The sequence below is a fragment of the Cricetulus griseus genome, chromosome 5 (genome assembly GCF_003668045.3).
Source record: "Cricetulus griseus strain 17A/GY chromosome 5, alternate assembly CriGri-PICRH-1.0, whole genome shotgun sequence".
NCBI classification, from domain to species: domain Eukaryota; kingdom Metazoa; phylum Chordata; class Mammalia; order Rodentia; family Cricetidae; genus Cricetulus; species Cricetulus griseus.
The window spans coordinates 160,996,582-161,011,579 of record NC_048598.1 but is presented as its reverse complement, the minus strand read 5'-3'; the positions used below and the strand labels follow the sequence as shown (position 1 = coordinate 161,011,579).

Here is a 14,998-nt window from a genome sequence, read left to right as displayed (position 1 = left end):
TTTGTCTGGTATTAATAATGGAAGGAGCTGAGGAAAGAGGCTCGCTTCTGTCCCTTTCTGGCAGTACTCTGTAATGGATGGGTCATAGTGTCCAAGGAGACACACAGATCCACATGGCATCGAGCTGCAAAAAAAGACCTTTTTAAAAAGCACTTTATTCATTCTTTGTTTGTTCCCTTGTCTTCATCGACTTCTTAATATTCCAAACATGATAGAGATAAGAGAGATACATGCGTGTACTTCACATCAGAGATCAGCTTTCAGACTTTCTGGACTTTTTACCGTGAGAAATACAGTTATTGCTGTACTGTCTTTGGTTGTTTTCACACTAGCCAGTTGAGAATGCTCAACAGTGGCTTACTGAAAACCTGAGTTGAATGCTCCAGTGAGAAAATATTTATGAGCAGCATTTCTGATCTCAGAGTCCTGTGGACAGTCTGCATGCATGACCCCTCCTGCCTCGTTTTCTAGATTATCCTTCAAAGTTCATTTGCATCCAGTGCTGTGATGGGGTCTGGGTAGGTGAGGCACATCTCCTTCCAAGAAGACCAGGTTCATTAACACAGTGACCCTCTGTAAAATGGATGGCCTGTGCCCTTGACACAGACAGAAGCAGACACAGAACCCTTTTTCAGGTCCACAGGATATAATCAGTGCCTCTTTTTGAAACTGGAAAACCTGGAAGCAGAAATTCTTCCCTTGGCCTTGCTACTGTGGAAGGGAATCATTTATCACCTGATATTGAAGAGGAGGAGGCGGAGTCCGCCTTTGTGCTTTCAAGTCTATGTGGGGGTCAGCTATTCAGTGCCTATTAGTTTTTTATAAGTATTATTATTACTGTTAATTATTTCAGTGTACCAATTTCCAGGTACAGAAAGTCACTTTCTGAGATGTCTTATCATTGTGGTATACAAACCCAAAACTATCTATGAGAGGAATTTTATGCTGGGGTCTCTGAGGGAGGACAGCAATATTTTTAAACCACTGCTTGCTCGCAGAAATGCTGAATGTACCCAAATATAATTTAAAACATTTAGGAGCCACTGTTAAAAAAGAAATAAGAGGTGGCTAAATTAATTTTAGCAGCATATGTTATTTAACTCAGTGCATTCCAAAATACTGGCTTGATAGGTAATCCATATAGAATTTTTCTAATGAGTTATTCACACTGTTTTCCAGTCTCAAACTTTGGAAGTATTGGACTTTCTTTGCTAAGTATTGGACATTTACAGCACATCTATCTATAGCCAGTAACATTTCAACTGCTCGGTTGCCACATGGCAGCAGTTACTATGTTGGACAGCCTGCCCCTAAATGTCTTAGCAGACCCCATGCAAACCAGGCCCAGGCCATTCTGAGTCTGAGAAAAGTCTGAGTTCCATCAGACATCTTGGAACAAAGCTGACTGATGTGTCTGGAAGGTCATGAAAAGCTGACATCCTTCCCTTACCACTTGAATCATTCATTCCTCCTCTAGGTTAATATTCTTAGCAGATCTTTCGTTGTCTCCATCATGGTCTCTCTCTACCATCTTCCCAGCTTATGCCCTGTCCCTGAAGAGTGCTCCCACAGAGAAATTGGCAGCACTTTCTTTTTGTAGGGAACCATCATTAATACTTTTGGGAAATTTTTGTAAATCTTTGAGGCCTCTAACCCTAAAAAGAGCTAAGGTTAACAGTCAGGGTGATAGGAGGAGCCAGGAACTGAGATCTGGAGACTAATTTTGACACTGAACTCAATTTATCTAAATTCTTTTGCAAGATAACTTGGTGATTTATAGGTCTGGGATAAGAATATAATAAATATGTTTCCCTTGTGTTTTTTTTAAAGGGAATTTCATTCTTTATATATAGATATCATGCTTTACCACTTACTGGTAAAGAAACACATGTAGCAGATGGAATTAATCTTGCAGTAATCCTCATTTGGAGAAAGTAGATTAGAGCTAGTACGATATGATTTAATCTTCCTTAAAAATATATCCTACTTGGTCAAGATCCCTCATGCCTCTAAGCCTAGCTACTTAAAGCCTGAGGAAGGAAGATCACAAATTCAGGGCCTGCCTAAGCTTGTAAAAATATTTTCTAAATTTAACTAAAGTCACTAAGCTTTGGTCAGAGTCGGGAAGATTGTACCTCACACCGAAGCCATCACTTATGGTGGATCTGACCCCCTGCTGGTGTGGAGAGATGGTATTCTTTCAGTAAGAGAATGCCGCTGGCTAGAGAGAGATGTGATCAGGCTAGACCAGGGATGGTTCACAGACCTAACCTTAGTATTTCAACACTAGTCTGACCAATGCATTATGGCATGTAACGAATACTTTTCTTGCCCAAGTCTCTTGTGATAACGGCTGAATTCTCTGTTGAGAGTTATTGATAGTGCCATACACACACATCATAATGTCTACACTTTAGTTTCATCTATAAAATGGAATGGAGAATGCCTTCCTATAAATGCAAAATATCTTACTAGACATGCAAGTGCTTGGTAAAGAACCCGCATCATAGCAGGCATGCAGTACAGTGAACTGTTGCTGCTCATATTGCTGGGACTACTGCTACTGTGGAATACCCCTTGGCTAAACTATTAAGACCAGCAGTGTTTGAGACCTGAGAGGTGTTTTGGAATTTTAAAATTTTTACATAAGCCTGGGAGTGGTGGCACATGCCTTAAAACCAGTGTTTTCACTTTGTTCCCACGGATATGACCTTATCGTCATCTTGCCTACAATATTTTGAGAAATCTCTAGGTGTGAGCAGGCTTCCTAGCCAGTAGGCCTGCTAATGAGGAGAGTGTCATACACATCAAATTTGCAGAGTAATGAACCTGAGACATGTGCAGTGTTAATAAACATTGTCACAAAAAATAGCTCCTCACGCGGGCACTATGACTCCATTTTATACTTTATAGCTTGTCTCATAATTACCCAAGATGCTTTCCTAACACCAGTTGGGCTTATCAGTTTTCACCAGAGTCCTCAAATACATTGATTTTAATTAGCATTCATTTCAACCTTCTCCTTCTGCATAGTTCGGGAAAGTGTGGCACCTTTTGGTTTCAGACCATAGCAAGCTGAAGAATTCCTGGGGGAGGCATATGTAGAATGTCAGCAGAAGGGTGCTCTTCTCACCCTGTGTTCTCTTTGCAAAGGGATCTTGTTTAGTCTAAAGGACCTGCAGAAGATGGGGAGGGTGTCAAGGGAATGGCAACAGTGGGGAGCAGGATATTAAGGCGTGTGGATAAGGTTTTCCCCCTGCATTTTTTAGTAGTGTTTTTGTTCATTAAAAGTGTCAAACATTTATAGAATATATATTAGTCACATCCATTTACTACTACTTTCCTCTCACTCCCTCTAGTGTCCCTACTCTGTTCCCTCCCAACTTCATGTTCTGTTTTAATTTTTATTTTTAAGTAATAACCCCATGAATCCATTTCATGCTGCTCATATACACATGGGTGTGGTGTCATCTACTAGGACATGAGCAAGCTCCCAGGAGCCACAGTCCCAAAGGACAGCGAGCCTTCTTCTTTCAGCAGCCATCAACTGCTGACAGCTCCTCCACTGCAACAGGGAGAAGCCCCCATCCAGAGTGGAATGTTGACCGTTTGGTCTGCTAAAGTATGAATGTACTCTATTCCAGCTCTTTCATAAGTCATAGAGACAGCATTATAACAAAGGCATCACAGGGGCCAACAGGATGGCTCAGAGGGTGAATGTGCTTATATGAAGGCCAATGACCTGAACTCCATCCTTAGAATCCATTAAAGGTAGAAGGACAGAACTTATCCAAAAGATTGCCCTCTGAACTCCACATGTTCAGTGGGATATGCCCCCTCCAAAATAATAACAACAATAATGATGATGATGATGATGATGATGATGATGATGACTGTCCTCTGAGCTCTACATGTTCAGCATGGTATGCCCCCTTTAAAATAATAATAATGATAATAATAAGGACATTGAAGTTTCATAATAATAATATTGATGTTTTTAAAGCATCCTGTCTAATATTTTCTTCTCTTCACCTCTACCTTTACTTCTCTACTATCTTAATAACACAGAAACCAGAGTTCCAGCAGTTTTTATTGTCCTATCTAGACTTAGTTTACAGAATACCAGTGGCAGAGAGGGGAAAAGATCTCCTTATTCTGATTCTTATGACCCTAAAGGCATTAGACATATTTGAACTCAGCATTTCTTTAGTTGTAAGGAGATGGAAGAATCCAGATATCATGAATTCCGTCGGCTCTGAGAATTGACACAAGGATCTAATGTCTTTTATTACCTTGCTCCTTTGTTGAAATATACCACTCTGCTTTGTTCTCACGAGGACCCTCTCACTGCTCTGTTTAAATTCTCATTCCTCTGTCCCCTGTGAGTACTGTCTACCTCTTTTTCATCTTTCTGTTAATGCACAACACTAATCATCAGTAAACATGCTTCACATTCTAGTTATCATTACAGATATGACTCTGGGGCTAGGGAGATAACTCTGTAAACCCAATTCTCACTGTAGAAGCCTAAGGAATTCAGATCCCAAGCACCTACATAAAAGCCAGGCTTGGTGACAGGTATGTGTAACCCCAGCACTGGGCCTGGAGACAGGAGGCCAAGCTGGGTAGCCATGGTTGCTAAAGCACCAGCTCTGGGTTCAGCAGAACACCCAATCTCAAAAATAAGATGGAGAGTAATAGAGGAAGATGCCTGACATCAATGCCTGACTTCCAAGCATGCACACACATATGCACACATGAATTCACTGCATACAACATGCACATAGAAACCTAACTCACCAACTACTTATCTCCTGCTCTGTTCACTGTGGCATTTACTGGATCTAGAATAGTGTATCCACACATACAAAGTGCTCACAAACCTTTGTGACTAGTGGAAAGAGAATTGTGTGATACTGGTAGCACAGCTCTTGACCTTCTGTCCTACGAGTCTACCCTACAGACATGGAGCAAGCCTTCCAAACCTCTCTCATCCCTCTTGCCTTGCTCAAGTTGGAGTGTCTGTGGTCTTCCAGGAAAGGAGAGCAGAAAGCACTCTGTCATTTCTTCAGGGTAGTAAACCCCACTGTGGGTTGGAAAGTCATTCTCTATGAGAAATTCTCAAGATAAAAACCTTCATTTTTAAGCCTGTGGGTCAGAGTATCTAAGAAGTGTTACCCACTCCTCAAAGCAAAAAAAAACCTGTTAACTAACACCTTGGTTTGAATGTGGATATCTTATTTGCCAAATCCCATTAGTGGGAAAATCATTGTCAAAACGGCCCTCCACGTGCTCAGTGAACAAACGTGCCCTGCACACTAGCATCCTTGCTCTTTGTGTCTCTTGATTCAGACAAAAATCAGTTCCTTTATTGTTGACTCTGTGATGGAATTTCTAAAATAAATATTATTAAAGGAGTGCTTGTGTGTATAGAGTAAAGGTTACATGTGGCTTGCCCTCTGTATCCACAGCTAGCAATTCCTCAGGTTCAGTGAACCTAGGATTGAAAACATGCAGTATGGGCAAACCTTTGTCCTTGCTCTTTGTTGTTCTCTGAACAATGCTGGGTAACAACTATGTGCATGGTATTGGTGCAAGTGGAACAGACATGCTTTCACATGTGGGAGGAGATGTGTGTAAGTTCTTCACTAGGAGCTTGAGCATCTGCAGATTTTGGTATCTGTGAGAGTCCCTGGAACCAATCTCTAATGAATACTAAGGCATGTCTTCATTGTTGAGATCAGTTATGAGAGAGCTAGCAAACCTGTGAAATTTTTGAGCCACTGATTAGAAATTGAAAAGCATGGAAGCAGTTAAAACAAAAAATTTGAAAGAATATAATTGGAGGTGGGAGTGGGGGCAAGATCTCACTATTGTAGCCTTGGTTGGCCCAGAACTTGCTATGTAAACCAGGCTGGTCTTGAACTCACAGGCACCTACTTTCGTCTGCTTCCCAAGTGCTTGGATTAAAGGTGTGTACTACCACCGCCTGCTAATGTGTTGAAATATGTTGCTTTTCTCCAGTATGTGTAAATTCATTGTTTTCTGATGTTGAGCTTTATAAGCTGTGTGAAAATTCTAAAATTCATGAGACCTCTGTACCAACTGTTCCACTAATGGATATTTCATGTACTCTGTTAAAGGGCAGTTAAGGTTTAATGTGTCTTAAACCTTTCGTGGTTCATCTGCTTTATGCCTGCCTGTATCCAAGTCAGCAAGGGAACCAGCATGAGAAATTGTCCTTGTGGAGGAAGGTGACTAGACACAGTGCCTGCCCCAGGTTCTGAAGAGCTAGGGCAGGCAGCTTTCTGTAACAGCTCTAACCAGGAAGTTTTACAGAACTCCCAGCTGCAGATATATGTGTTACTGTTTTTCCTTCTGGTGGTTTGCTTCCTGAGAAGAAGTTTTTTGGTTTTTAATTAAAAAACAATATTCCACTTTATTCATCAAATATTTGAAAGTTCCATTAAGCAAGCTGAGAGACCAGCCCATCCTAGTCTTCAATAATTGTGCTTTGCCAACTGATTCACTCTTGGTCCTTTCCTTCGAAGTTTGCTCGTTGGCTTCAGTTTGTGTTTCCTGGAGTAGTAATAAAGGGGTAATATTAACTGACACCCCAGTTGTCTAAATCACTAACCATAAAAATGCAGAATCTTTGTATGTGTCTTGAGAAAGTTTGAACGTAGGCTCTTTCTCATTTGTTTTATAGTTTGATGATACGAAATACTAAGTTGGGTTTAATTGTGTGACTGAGTTATTCTACATCTGTTCACAAAGCAATAATCTGAATGCTTTCTGCAGTGAGATAATTTTGTCCATGAATTTTGGGAAAGATTTGTGTAATTGTACTCTTTGCAGGTCCTGCCATTTCATTTCACTTAGGTATTTCTTCTCTCTAAAGAACTGTGTGGCTATAAACTAATAATACAGGCTTCTGTGGGCTACCTCTGCTGGGCTGTCATTTTGCAGTCGCACCTCATAAATGAAATGAAGGAAATATTGGGAAATGGTGGCACGGCAACTCGCTCTTACTCAGCCATCCCATCGGCCTCCTAAAGGCACACTTGCTATGCTGCAGCACTGTATTCATGGAGGCTAGCTTCTGTCCTCCTCCAGGATTGGCAGCCAGGGTAGAGACCATTTTATAGAAGTGTGAATGCATTGAGACTTTTATATTTATAATGTAACCACATAATTTTATAAACTAAAGTTTTTCTTGGTAGAGTATTACATGTCCTGATATATGTAATGTGCTTTTACTTTTACTTTTCAATAGGTGAAATGAGGAATGATTTATATATCACCGTAGAAAGGGGAGAATTTGAGAAAGGAGGGAAGAGTGTGGCCAGAAATGTGGAAGTTACAATGTTCATTGTAGATAGCAATGGACTGCCCTTAAAGGTATGTTAGTTAATTCTAGATGGTCTTTGGTATGACAATAACACTTGCTTTGGCTTCATCTTTAATTGTGATCATTTAGTTTCTGAGCTGCAGTGTTTTCTTTTCTAACCCTGTATAGCTTTCTTTTCCTTTTTTAAAGTTCATTAAAACCCTTCACAGAAAAGAAATTAGAAAACCAAAAAGGTCTTTACATTTTGCTGACTACCTATATCATACCTATATCAGTAATTTTATTACAGCAGTCATTCCTTAAATACAGTATTTTAATACCATTTAAATTTTTCTTACTTTTTTGCTCTGGCAATTGGAGAAACAAAAAAACCTACCATATATATCATTTGTTATTATTTGTTGGTTGGGGAAGCAATAACAGACCGACTCTTAGAAGTGTTTTCTGTGAACCCAGCTGGATGGAGAAGTATGCCTGTCTGTTTTAAAGCAGAGGTTCTCAACCTTCTTAGTGCTGCAAACCTTAATACGGTTCTTCATGTTGTGGTGACCCCCAATCATAAAATTACTTTTGTTGCTACCTCATAACTGTCCTTTTGCTACTGTTATGAATCATAATGCAAATATCTATGTTTCCTGAGGGTCTTAGGCAATCCCTGTGAAAGGCTCCCAACACACAGGTTGAGAACCACTGTTGTAAAAGCTGCATTGGACATTCACAGTCACCCACTGGATCTTAAGAGAGACTAACCTCAGTGGGCTCAGAACTTGGTTTCCTAGAGTTGAATTCTCATATCATCAGGGCCCACCCTTGGCACCATAAGCTTTGAACAACAGGCTCAGAATTGAATCAGTCTCCTCACTAGGTAGAACAAATGTAGAAACAACACACAAAGATAGGGAGGTAACATCCGTGGAATGATTTTTGGGTGGCAGGCAATCAGCAGTGAATGCTTTACCCCTTGCAGACAGTCTAAATGAAGCTGACTTTTAACTTCCATGTTTCTTCATCAGGATTTTATCTCCTTTGGCTCTGGAGAGCCACCGGCTAGTGAGTACCACTCCTTTGTGCTCTATCATAACAACAGTCCCAGGTGGTCAGAGCTGCTGAAACTTCCTATCCCTGTGGATAAGTTCCGGGGCTCCCACATCCGCTTTGAGTTCCGGCATTGTTCCAGTAAGTGTGGGAGTGGGGCCCTGCAGCTTTGTGGGCTTGGGGCTGGTCCTGGGCTTACTGTGGGCAAATCTTCAGAAAGGATGACAAAGAGTGAAGAGGGTGAGCAGTGGGAATCCTGGAAGTGAGGGGGCTGACTCCCGGAGAAGCTATGAAAACAGAAAAAAAGGGCAAAAATGTAAAAACACGGACAGCCCAGGGAGTCTCTGTAATTTGGTGTTCTCATTAAAATCCAGTTCATCATGTACAACCTAGAAAATTTGAACAGAAGGGGGAGACACAGCATTAGAAAAACTACACTTGTCTGGTGGGTTTGGGCAATCCTGACCTTCTGGAAGCTGACTCAGCTCCGAGAAGCCCCTTGGAATTTTCTGGCTATACGAAGCTGTTGAAAAGTGTTGGTGAAGCTCAGGTTTGTCTTGATTTGTGCATGTCTGCATCACTGTGCAGTTCTGAGTGATGTTGAAATGATAGTCAGATAAAGTAATCAGGGACAGGCTTTACAGATAAAATAAAACAGCTATCTCATTTTACAGACTTAAGCAGATCAAGACAGCAATGTGCTGCCTTGTCCTTGTGAACAATATTGGCCATATCTTCATTTGTATTTCAGTTCTTTACTAGCTTCTCAAGCCCATTTTCTGCTTCCACCAGCTCTAGAGTCTGTCTAGTCTCTGACACGTCGGAAGTGTACACACTACCAGATTGGAAAGGTTCTAGCAAGGCTTGCTTTGAGAGCAAAATCACAAGCAAGAGACGCAGGAGAATCACATCATGGGAGATGCCATGGGCCCTTCTCCAGTCTTCAGAGAAGGGCACTACCAAGAGATAGGTGATGACCTCATCTAAATGGTCCTACACTTCGTCTGAGCTTGAGGCAGACAGAGAATTGGCTGAAAAGTCTCTGTAAATTGGGCTTATGACCATGTTGAAAAATGCAGGGAGACAAGGAGCAAGTTCCTAATTTCTGAATTCCCAAGGGAGTCCCAGGAAAGGACTGGAGGGGGGACGGATGGGGTGTTGCTGTTCTGCCATTCTATCTGCCAGGCTTTCTTATACTTCTAACTTGGACCTGCCATTTGCTTTGCCTTCCACATAAGAAAAAGGTAGAGGGAAATAAAGGAGAAAGTGAAAAGGCATTCAGAGCACATTATAGCTATCATTAGAATGCACAACTTGGAAAGCAGAACAAAGGCTGTTTTTACTAAAATCTGTTCAGTTTCAGCCCTCTCAACCTTGTACTTAAAACACGACTCAGTTTTCTTTTGTTGTTTTAATTCAAAAGAACTAGCTGCAGGAAAAAGGAAAAAAAAAAAAAGCATGCCCATAATCCCACAGAAAACAAATGCCCAGTGAAGTGATTTTTATCACACAAGCACCAAATATTCCTATCTGTATTCTGTAAATAATATTGATTCATAAAATGAATTACTTATTCAGAAAATGGAATGCCTACTGTGTGCTAACCAGTTTTCTAGGTGCTAGGACTACATCCCTGAACACAGCAAAGTTCCTCTGGTCACTGAGTTTGCACTTGGAGAGGGAGGGTAGACAGATGACCAGTAAATGTGTAAGACTATGGTCTCTCCTTATCTGCATGCTTGCTTCCCTATTTTCAGTTCATTCTGGTCAACCTTTAAATAGAAAATTCCAGAATAAACCATTCCAAAGTTTTACTTTACAAACTTTTCTGACTAGCTTGGAAAAACCTTATACCGCCACACCCTGTCCAACCTGAGTTGGAACAATCATTTGTTTGTTCCGTGTAACTGTGCTGTGTGTAATACCTGCCTGTTAGTCACCAACCTGTCACAGTTAACCCAGCAGCTGCTGAGCTATTACAGTGCTTGTGTTCCATTGACCTTTATTTTACTTACTAATGGTCTCTAAATGTAAGAATAGTGATGCTGGTGACTCATATATGCCAACAAGTTACTTATTTTATGTGAAAAGAAAGGTAGAAATTCTTAACTTGTAAGAAAAAAAATCATATATACAAGTTGATAACATCTATGTCTCTGTCTTTATATCTTACTGTGATAAATTATAAAGATTACTGTGGGTCCATATGTACTAGGAAAACTGTACATTTCATATGTTCATTTAATGAAGTGGAAAGACAACAGGAACCATGTGTTTGGAGGTGGGTGGCATCTTAGGTATCTGACATCCACTACACATACAAGGTATCAATGGGAAATGAATGAGGTCTGGGTTGAAAACTTAAATTAGGAAATGAGAACATGTAGGTTAGTGGTCTGTTATGAATATTTAATAAGCAGTACTTGGGGCAGGGCTAGCCCTGACCTGTAACATTTGATAATTTCCACGGTATTGTTCCAACTTTTAAGCAATAACATGACTTTATGGAAAATTAAGTTCAGCAAAGATGCCCATCCCCAGCTGGTGTGATCCAACTTCGAACAGCTCCAGCACAACATCCATTTTGATATTTTTAAAGGCAGGAGACTGGGCAAATTTCTTGAGTAGTAATTTTGATAGCAGAGGGGAATCCAAGAATGGATCTCCATAGGGCACATTTACATCTGGGGAAATGAGGAGCTGTCTAATGACCTTGAAAAGGACTAGGCCAGGTGTTGAAGGACAGTCAAGTAATCCAGGAGGCTAAAGGAAAGTGGTTTTTGTGAGAGAATTGATCGGATATGTCAGCTGCTAATGATACATGAGATGAAGATGGAGACATTACTATTTCACATAATATCATAGAAGTCACTGGACCTGACAAGCAGTTTGGGTGGACTTGTGGTGATGTGTGTGAGTTAAAGGATGAAGGAGGAAAGGAAAGGGAAGGCAATAAACACAGACAAATCGCTTGAGAACTTATGTAATAGGGAATCATGTTTGTAGGTGGAACAACTCAGTATTTTCAAGATGTCACATCTTCCTAACTTAATTGGTAGGTCCAGTGGAGTCCTAGTGAGAAAAATCCCAGCAAGTTTTTTTTTTTAATGAATTAAAGTGAAAATTTTTAAAGTTGATACAAAAAAGTGAAAGATCCATCATAGCCAATATAAAAGAGATAAACAAAGTTAGAGGAATGAATGACATTGAATGACTTTAAGGTGGGTTGGGGTTGGAGATGTATCTCAGTTGGAAGAGTGCTTGCCTAGTATGTAGAGAAACCTAGCACTATAATAAGCAGGTGGAGGCACAAGCCTCTAATTCCAGCACTCAGGAAGTAGAGGTGTTAAGATAAGAAGTTCAAGATTAGCAGGACTATATAATAAGTTCTAGATAAATTGTAATAATCAACACAATATGCTATATTATGAAGGACTAGACAAAATAACAGTGGGACAGACCTGAGAGTCCAGATATAGATGGATACAAGATAGCCAAAAGATCTTTGACAAAGAAGCAAAGTCAAATCCATGGAGGTACAGAGGCTTTTTAACAAATAGTACCAGCACTCTGGTCATCCACAGGTAAAATTGAAATCTAGCTACATACCTTATATTCTTTAAAAATCAACTAAAAATGAATAATAGGTGTAACTGTAAACCGTGAAACTTCAAAACTCCTAGGAGATAACATATAAGAAAATTTAAATGATCATGGGTTTGGCAATGACTTTTTGTAGACAGGAAGGAACAGATCCATAGAAGGAAAAAAATGATAAGCTGGAGGTCACTAAAATTAAAATCTGTTTTCTGAAGATCTTAGGGACTGGGCCTCTTGGTGCAGACACAAGATCTCCAAGTTCTTCTTGATGGCCCCTTTACCCATTCCTTCTTGTCCATCTCCAGTCCTTTGTGTCTCCGCCCACCCACAGAACCTGTCTACCAGTGATCCAAAGCAGCCCTACCAGGCTGGATCTCAGTTGAGCATTGTCAATCACTTATCTGAAGCTTCTTCTTGTAGTAGATGGTAATTAACAAAGAGATCCCCAACTGGACAGTGTGAATTGGAATGTCTTTATCACATTCCTTCCCCTTTTGGGTCAGGGATCTGTTAGGAATAGGAGGCAGAAAGACTGTAAGAACTGGAGGCAGTGGATGACTCCAATGAAAGAGCATCTTCCACGAATACTAGGTCTGACACACATGTGCACTCACAGAGTCCATGACAGCATGCAAAAGACCTGCACAAGTTCAAATCAAATTAAATCTCAGACCTGAAAAGAGGAAGTGTTCACAAAGCACCAACCCTAGCCAACAAACTATTTGCAATTGATTGCTGCTGGGAAAGGGAAAGGGAAAATCAGTTTTCTCCAATGGCATATCACTGGCTACATCAACACACTCCAAGTCAGGCCCCAAACCCAGGAGTAGTTGCCCAACACGAAATGGGCTCTCTCTCTCTCTCTCTCTCTCTCTCTCTCTCTCTCTCTCTCTCTCTGGACTCTCTCTCTCTCTCTCTCTCTCTCTCTCTCTCTCTCTCTTTCTCTCTCTCTGTGTGTGTGTGTGTGTGTGTGGTGCACATGCGCCTTTTGGTATTTTTTGTCTGATAGTCTCTATTTTTGTTTGTTATTATTTTTGCTTTTTGTTCTTGTTTTTCCTGTTTTGTGAGAGAGAAAAAGAACATGAAGTTGGGGTGGGTAGGGAGGTAGAGAACATCTGGGATGAGTTGGGAGAATGTCACTCAAATATATTGTTTGAAAAAATTAATAAAAATTTAAATATATTTTTCTGATTGCAAAAGACATGATCTGAATAGTAAAAGATAAGCCACACATTAGGAAAAACTATTTGATAATGACATACCTGATTAAGGACTGTGATCCAAAGTACAGAGAACTCGTAAGACCCAATAACAATAAAACAGTGAAAATATAGGCATGAGAACTTCAAGACATCTCACCAAGGATTTATACAGCTAGCAAATAAGCATACAAAAGATGTTTTATATGACATCATATGTCATCATAGAATTATACATTTAAATGATAGTCATGTACTACCACACACCTTTTAGAATTACCAAAATCCTGGCAACACAAATGCTGGCAGTATTGTGGAACAGCAGGAGTGCCCATTCATTCACTCATGTTAAGACTAAGGCATGCTAAGGCAGTACACTGCTGTTTTATAAAGGAGGCTCAGCCTCACTACACATTCTACACTTGTGCTTCTTTGATTATTTACCTAAAGAAGTTTAAAACTTATGTCCACACCAAAACCTGTTCACAGATGCTAAGAACAGATGTATCCTCATTGTCCAACTTGTAAACAACCAACATGTCCTTCGGTGGGTAAATGGATAATTAAACTTGTTCTCTGCATTTTGATCTGTTGTGATTCTCTCCAGTGGTCTCCATCTTGCAAAGAGACATTAAGTACACATATAAAGTGTCATTAACATGGCTGCCTACACAAGACCTGGAAAAGAACTATACCAATATATATGCTAACATGGGAGAAGAAAATCTCATAGAGTCCAATTCTAAACAACTACAGGCAACTAACAATGCTGAGATCAGAAGAAAGAGTCTTCCCAAGGGAAGAGCAACCCCCATGCCAGTTGGTTATCTAATAAGCAAATATTAGATACAGGTTATCGAAAACCAAGTATTAGTTACAGGTAAGGGTAGGAAAAGGATAAAATTATATAATTATAGTCCAGTTTCAAAAAATTAGAATATATAGGCCATCAGTTTGTGCATGTACAGGAAACATGCAGGTACATGAAAGAGCCTCATATGAATACCATAAAGTGAGCAAAACCAATCTGAAAAGAACAAATGCTGTATGGTTTCAGGAATACAACAGTTTGGAAAAGGTGAAACAGGGAGATAGTGAAATGCTCAGTTCTTTCAGTAGTTTCCATGGGGTAGGGCTAGAAGATGAGAAACTTGTTTAGAGAAATGGAGAAGGCTTGTCTAGCTAAGGAGCCACAGGATCATTATCCAGTCATTAAAGGGAATCAGTCTAGTTTGCATGGAATGAACTAGAAGTTAGATTTAACCACAACAGAGTTACAATGGCAGTTGGGAGCCAAAAGATTCATAAGGCAGTATGATTGGCAGACACAGAAATAGGAAGTGGGGGCAGGGCAATACATGAATGAGTTCCAACAGGAAGAATTATTGGAGAATACTACTAAGAAGAATGACCTGGAAAGTTGGGAATTATGGTATTTTGTTAGTAAAAAGTATCCTACTATGCAGATGTCTGTTCAGTCCATTCAACTCACAGATGCAAACTGAATAGCCTAGGATAAGTGGCCACAATCTTAAACATCAATGTTTCATTTTATAACACAAGGCTAATTTGAGAAAACTATTGTTTTGTTTCTTATCTTTACTCATTTTACTTGCCACAGAATCTTTATTATTTGTTTTTAATTGAATATTACAAACTACATAAAAAGATAGTCAAATAAGATTCAAGAATTATTTCTGAACAAGTCTCCTGAATCATGGGCTGCTGTACTGTTGTGGTACAAGCTCGCCCTAGGAACTCCTACTGTAATTTTAAGTAGCTTTTAGAAGCATCAGTCTGTTCCCACTTTCTC

General features: G+C 40.0%; 1 protein-coding gene across 7 annotated transcripts in view; it reads left to right on the top strand.

Annotated features, from left to right (window-relative positions):
- Dock4 (dedicator of cytokinesis 4) overlaps positions 1–14,998 on the top strand; it is a 392,331-nt gene that overhangs the window by 243,371 nt on the left and 133,962 nt on the right. For all 7 annotated transcript variants that reach the window (XM_027419722.2, XM_027419723.2, XM_027419721.2 and 4 more), the window contains 2 exons: positions 7,277–7,401; positions 8,365–8,527. In XM_027419722.2, the coding sequence (XP_027275523.1) occupies positions 7,277–7,401; positions 8,365–8,527 (288 nt within the window). The remainder of the gene's footprint in view (positions 1–7,276; positions 7,402–8,364; positions 8,528–14,998) is intronic.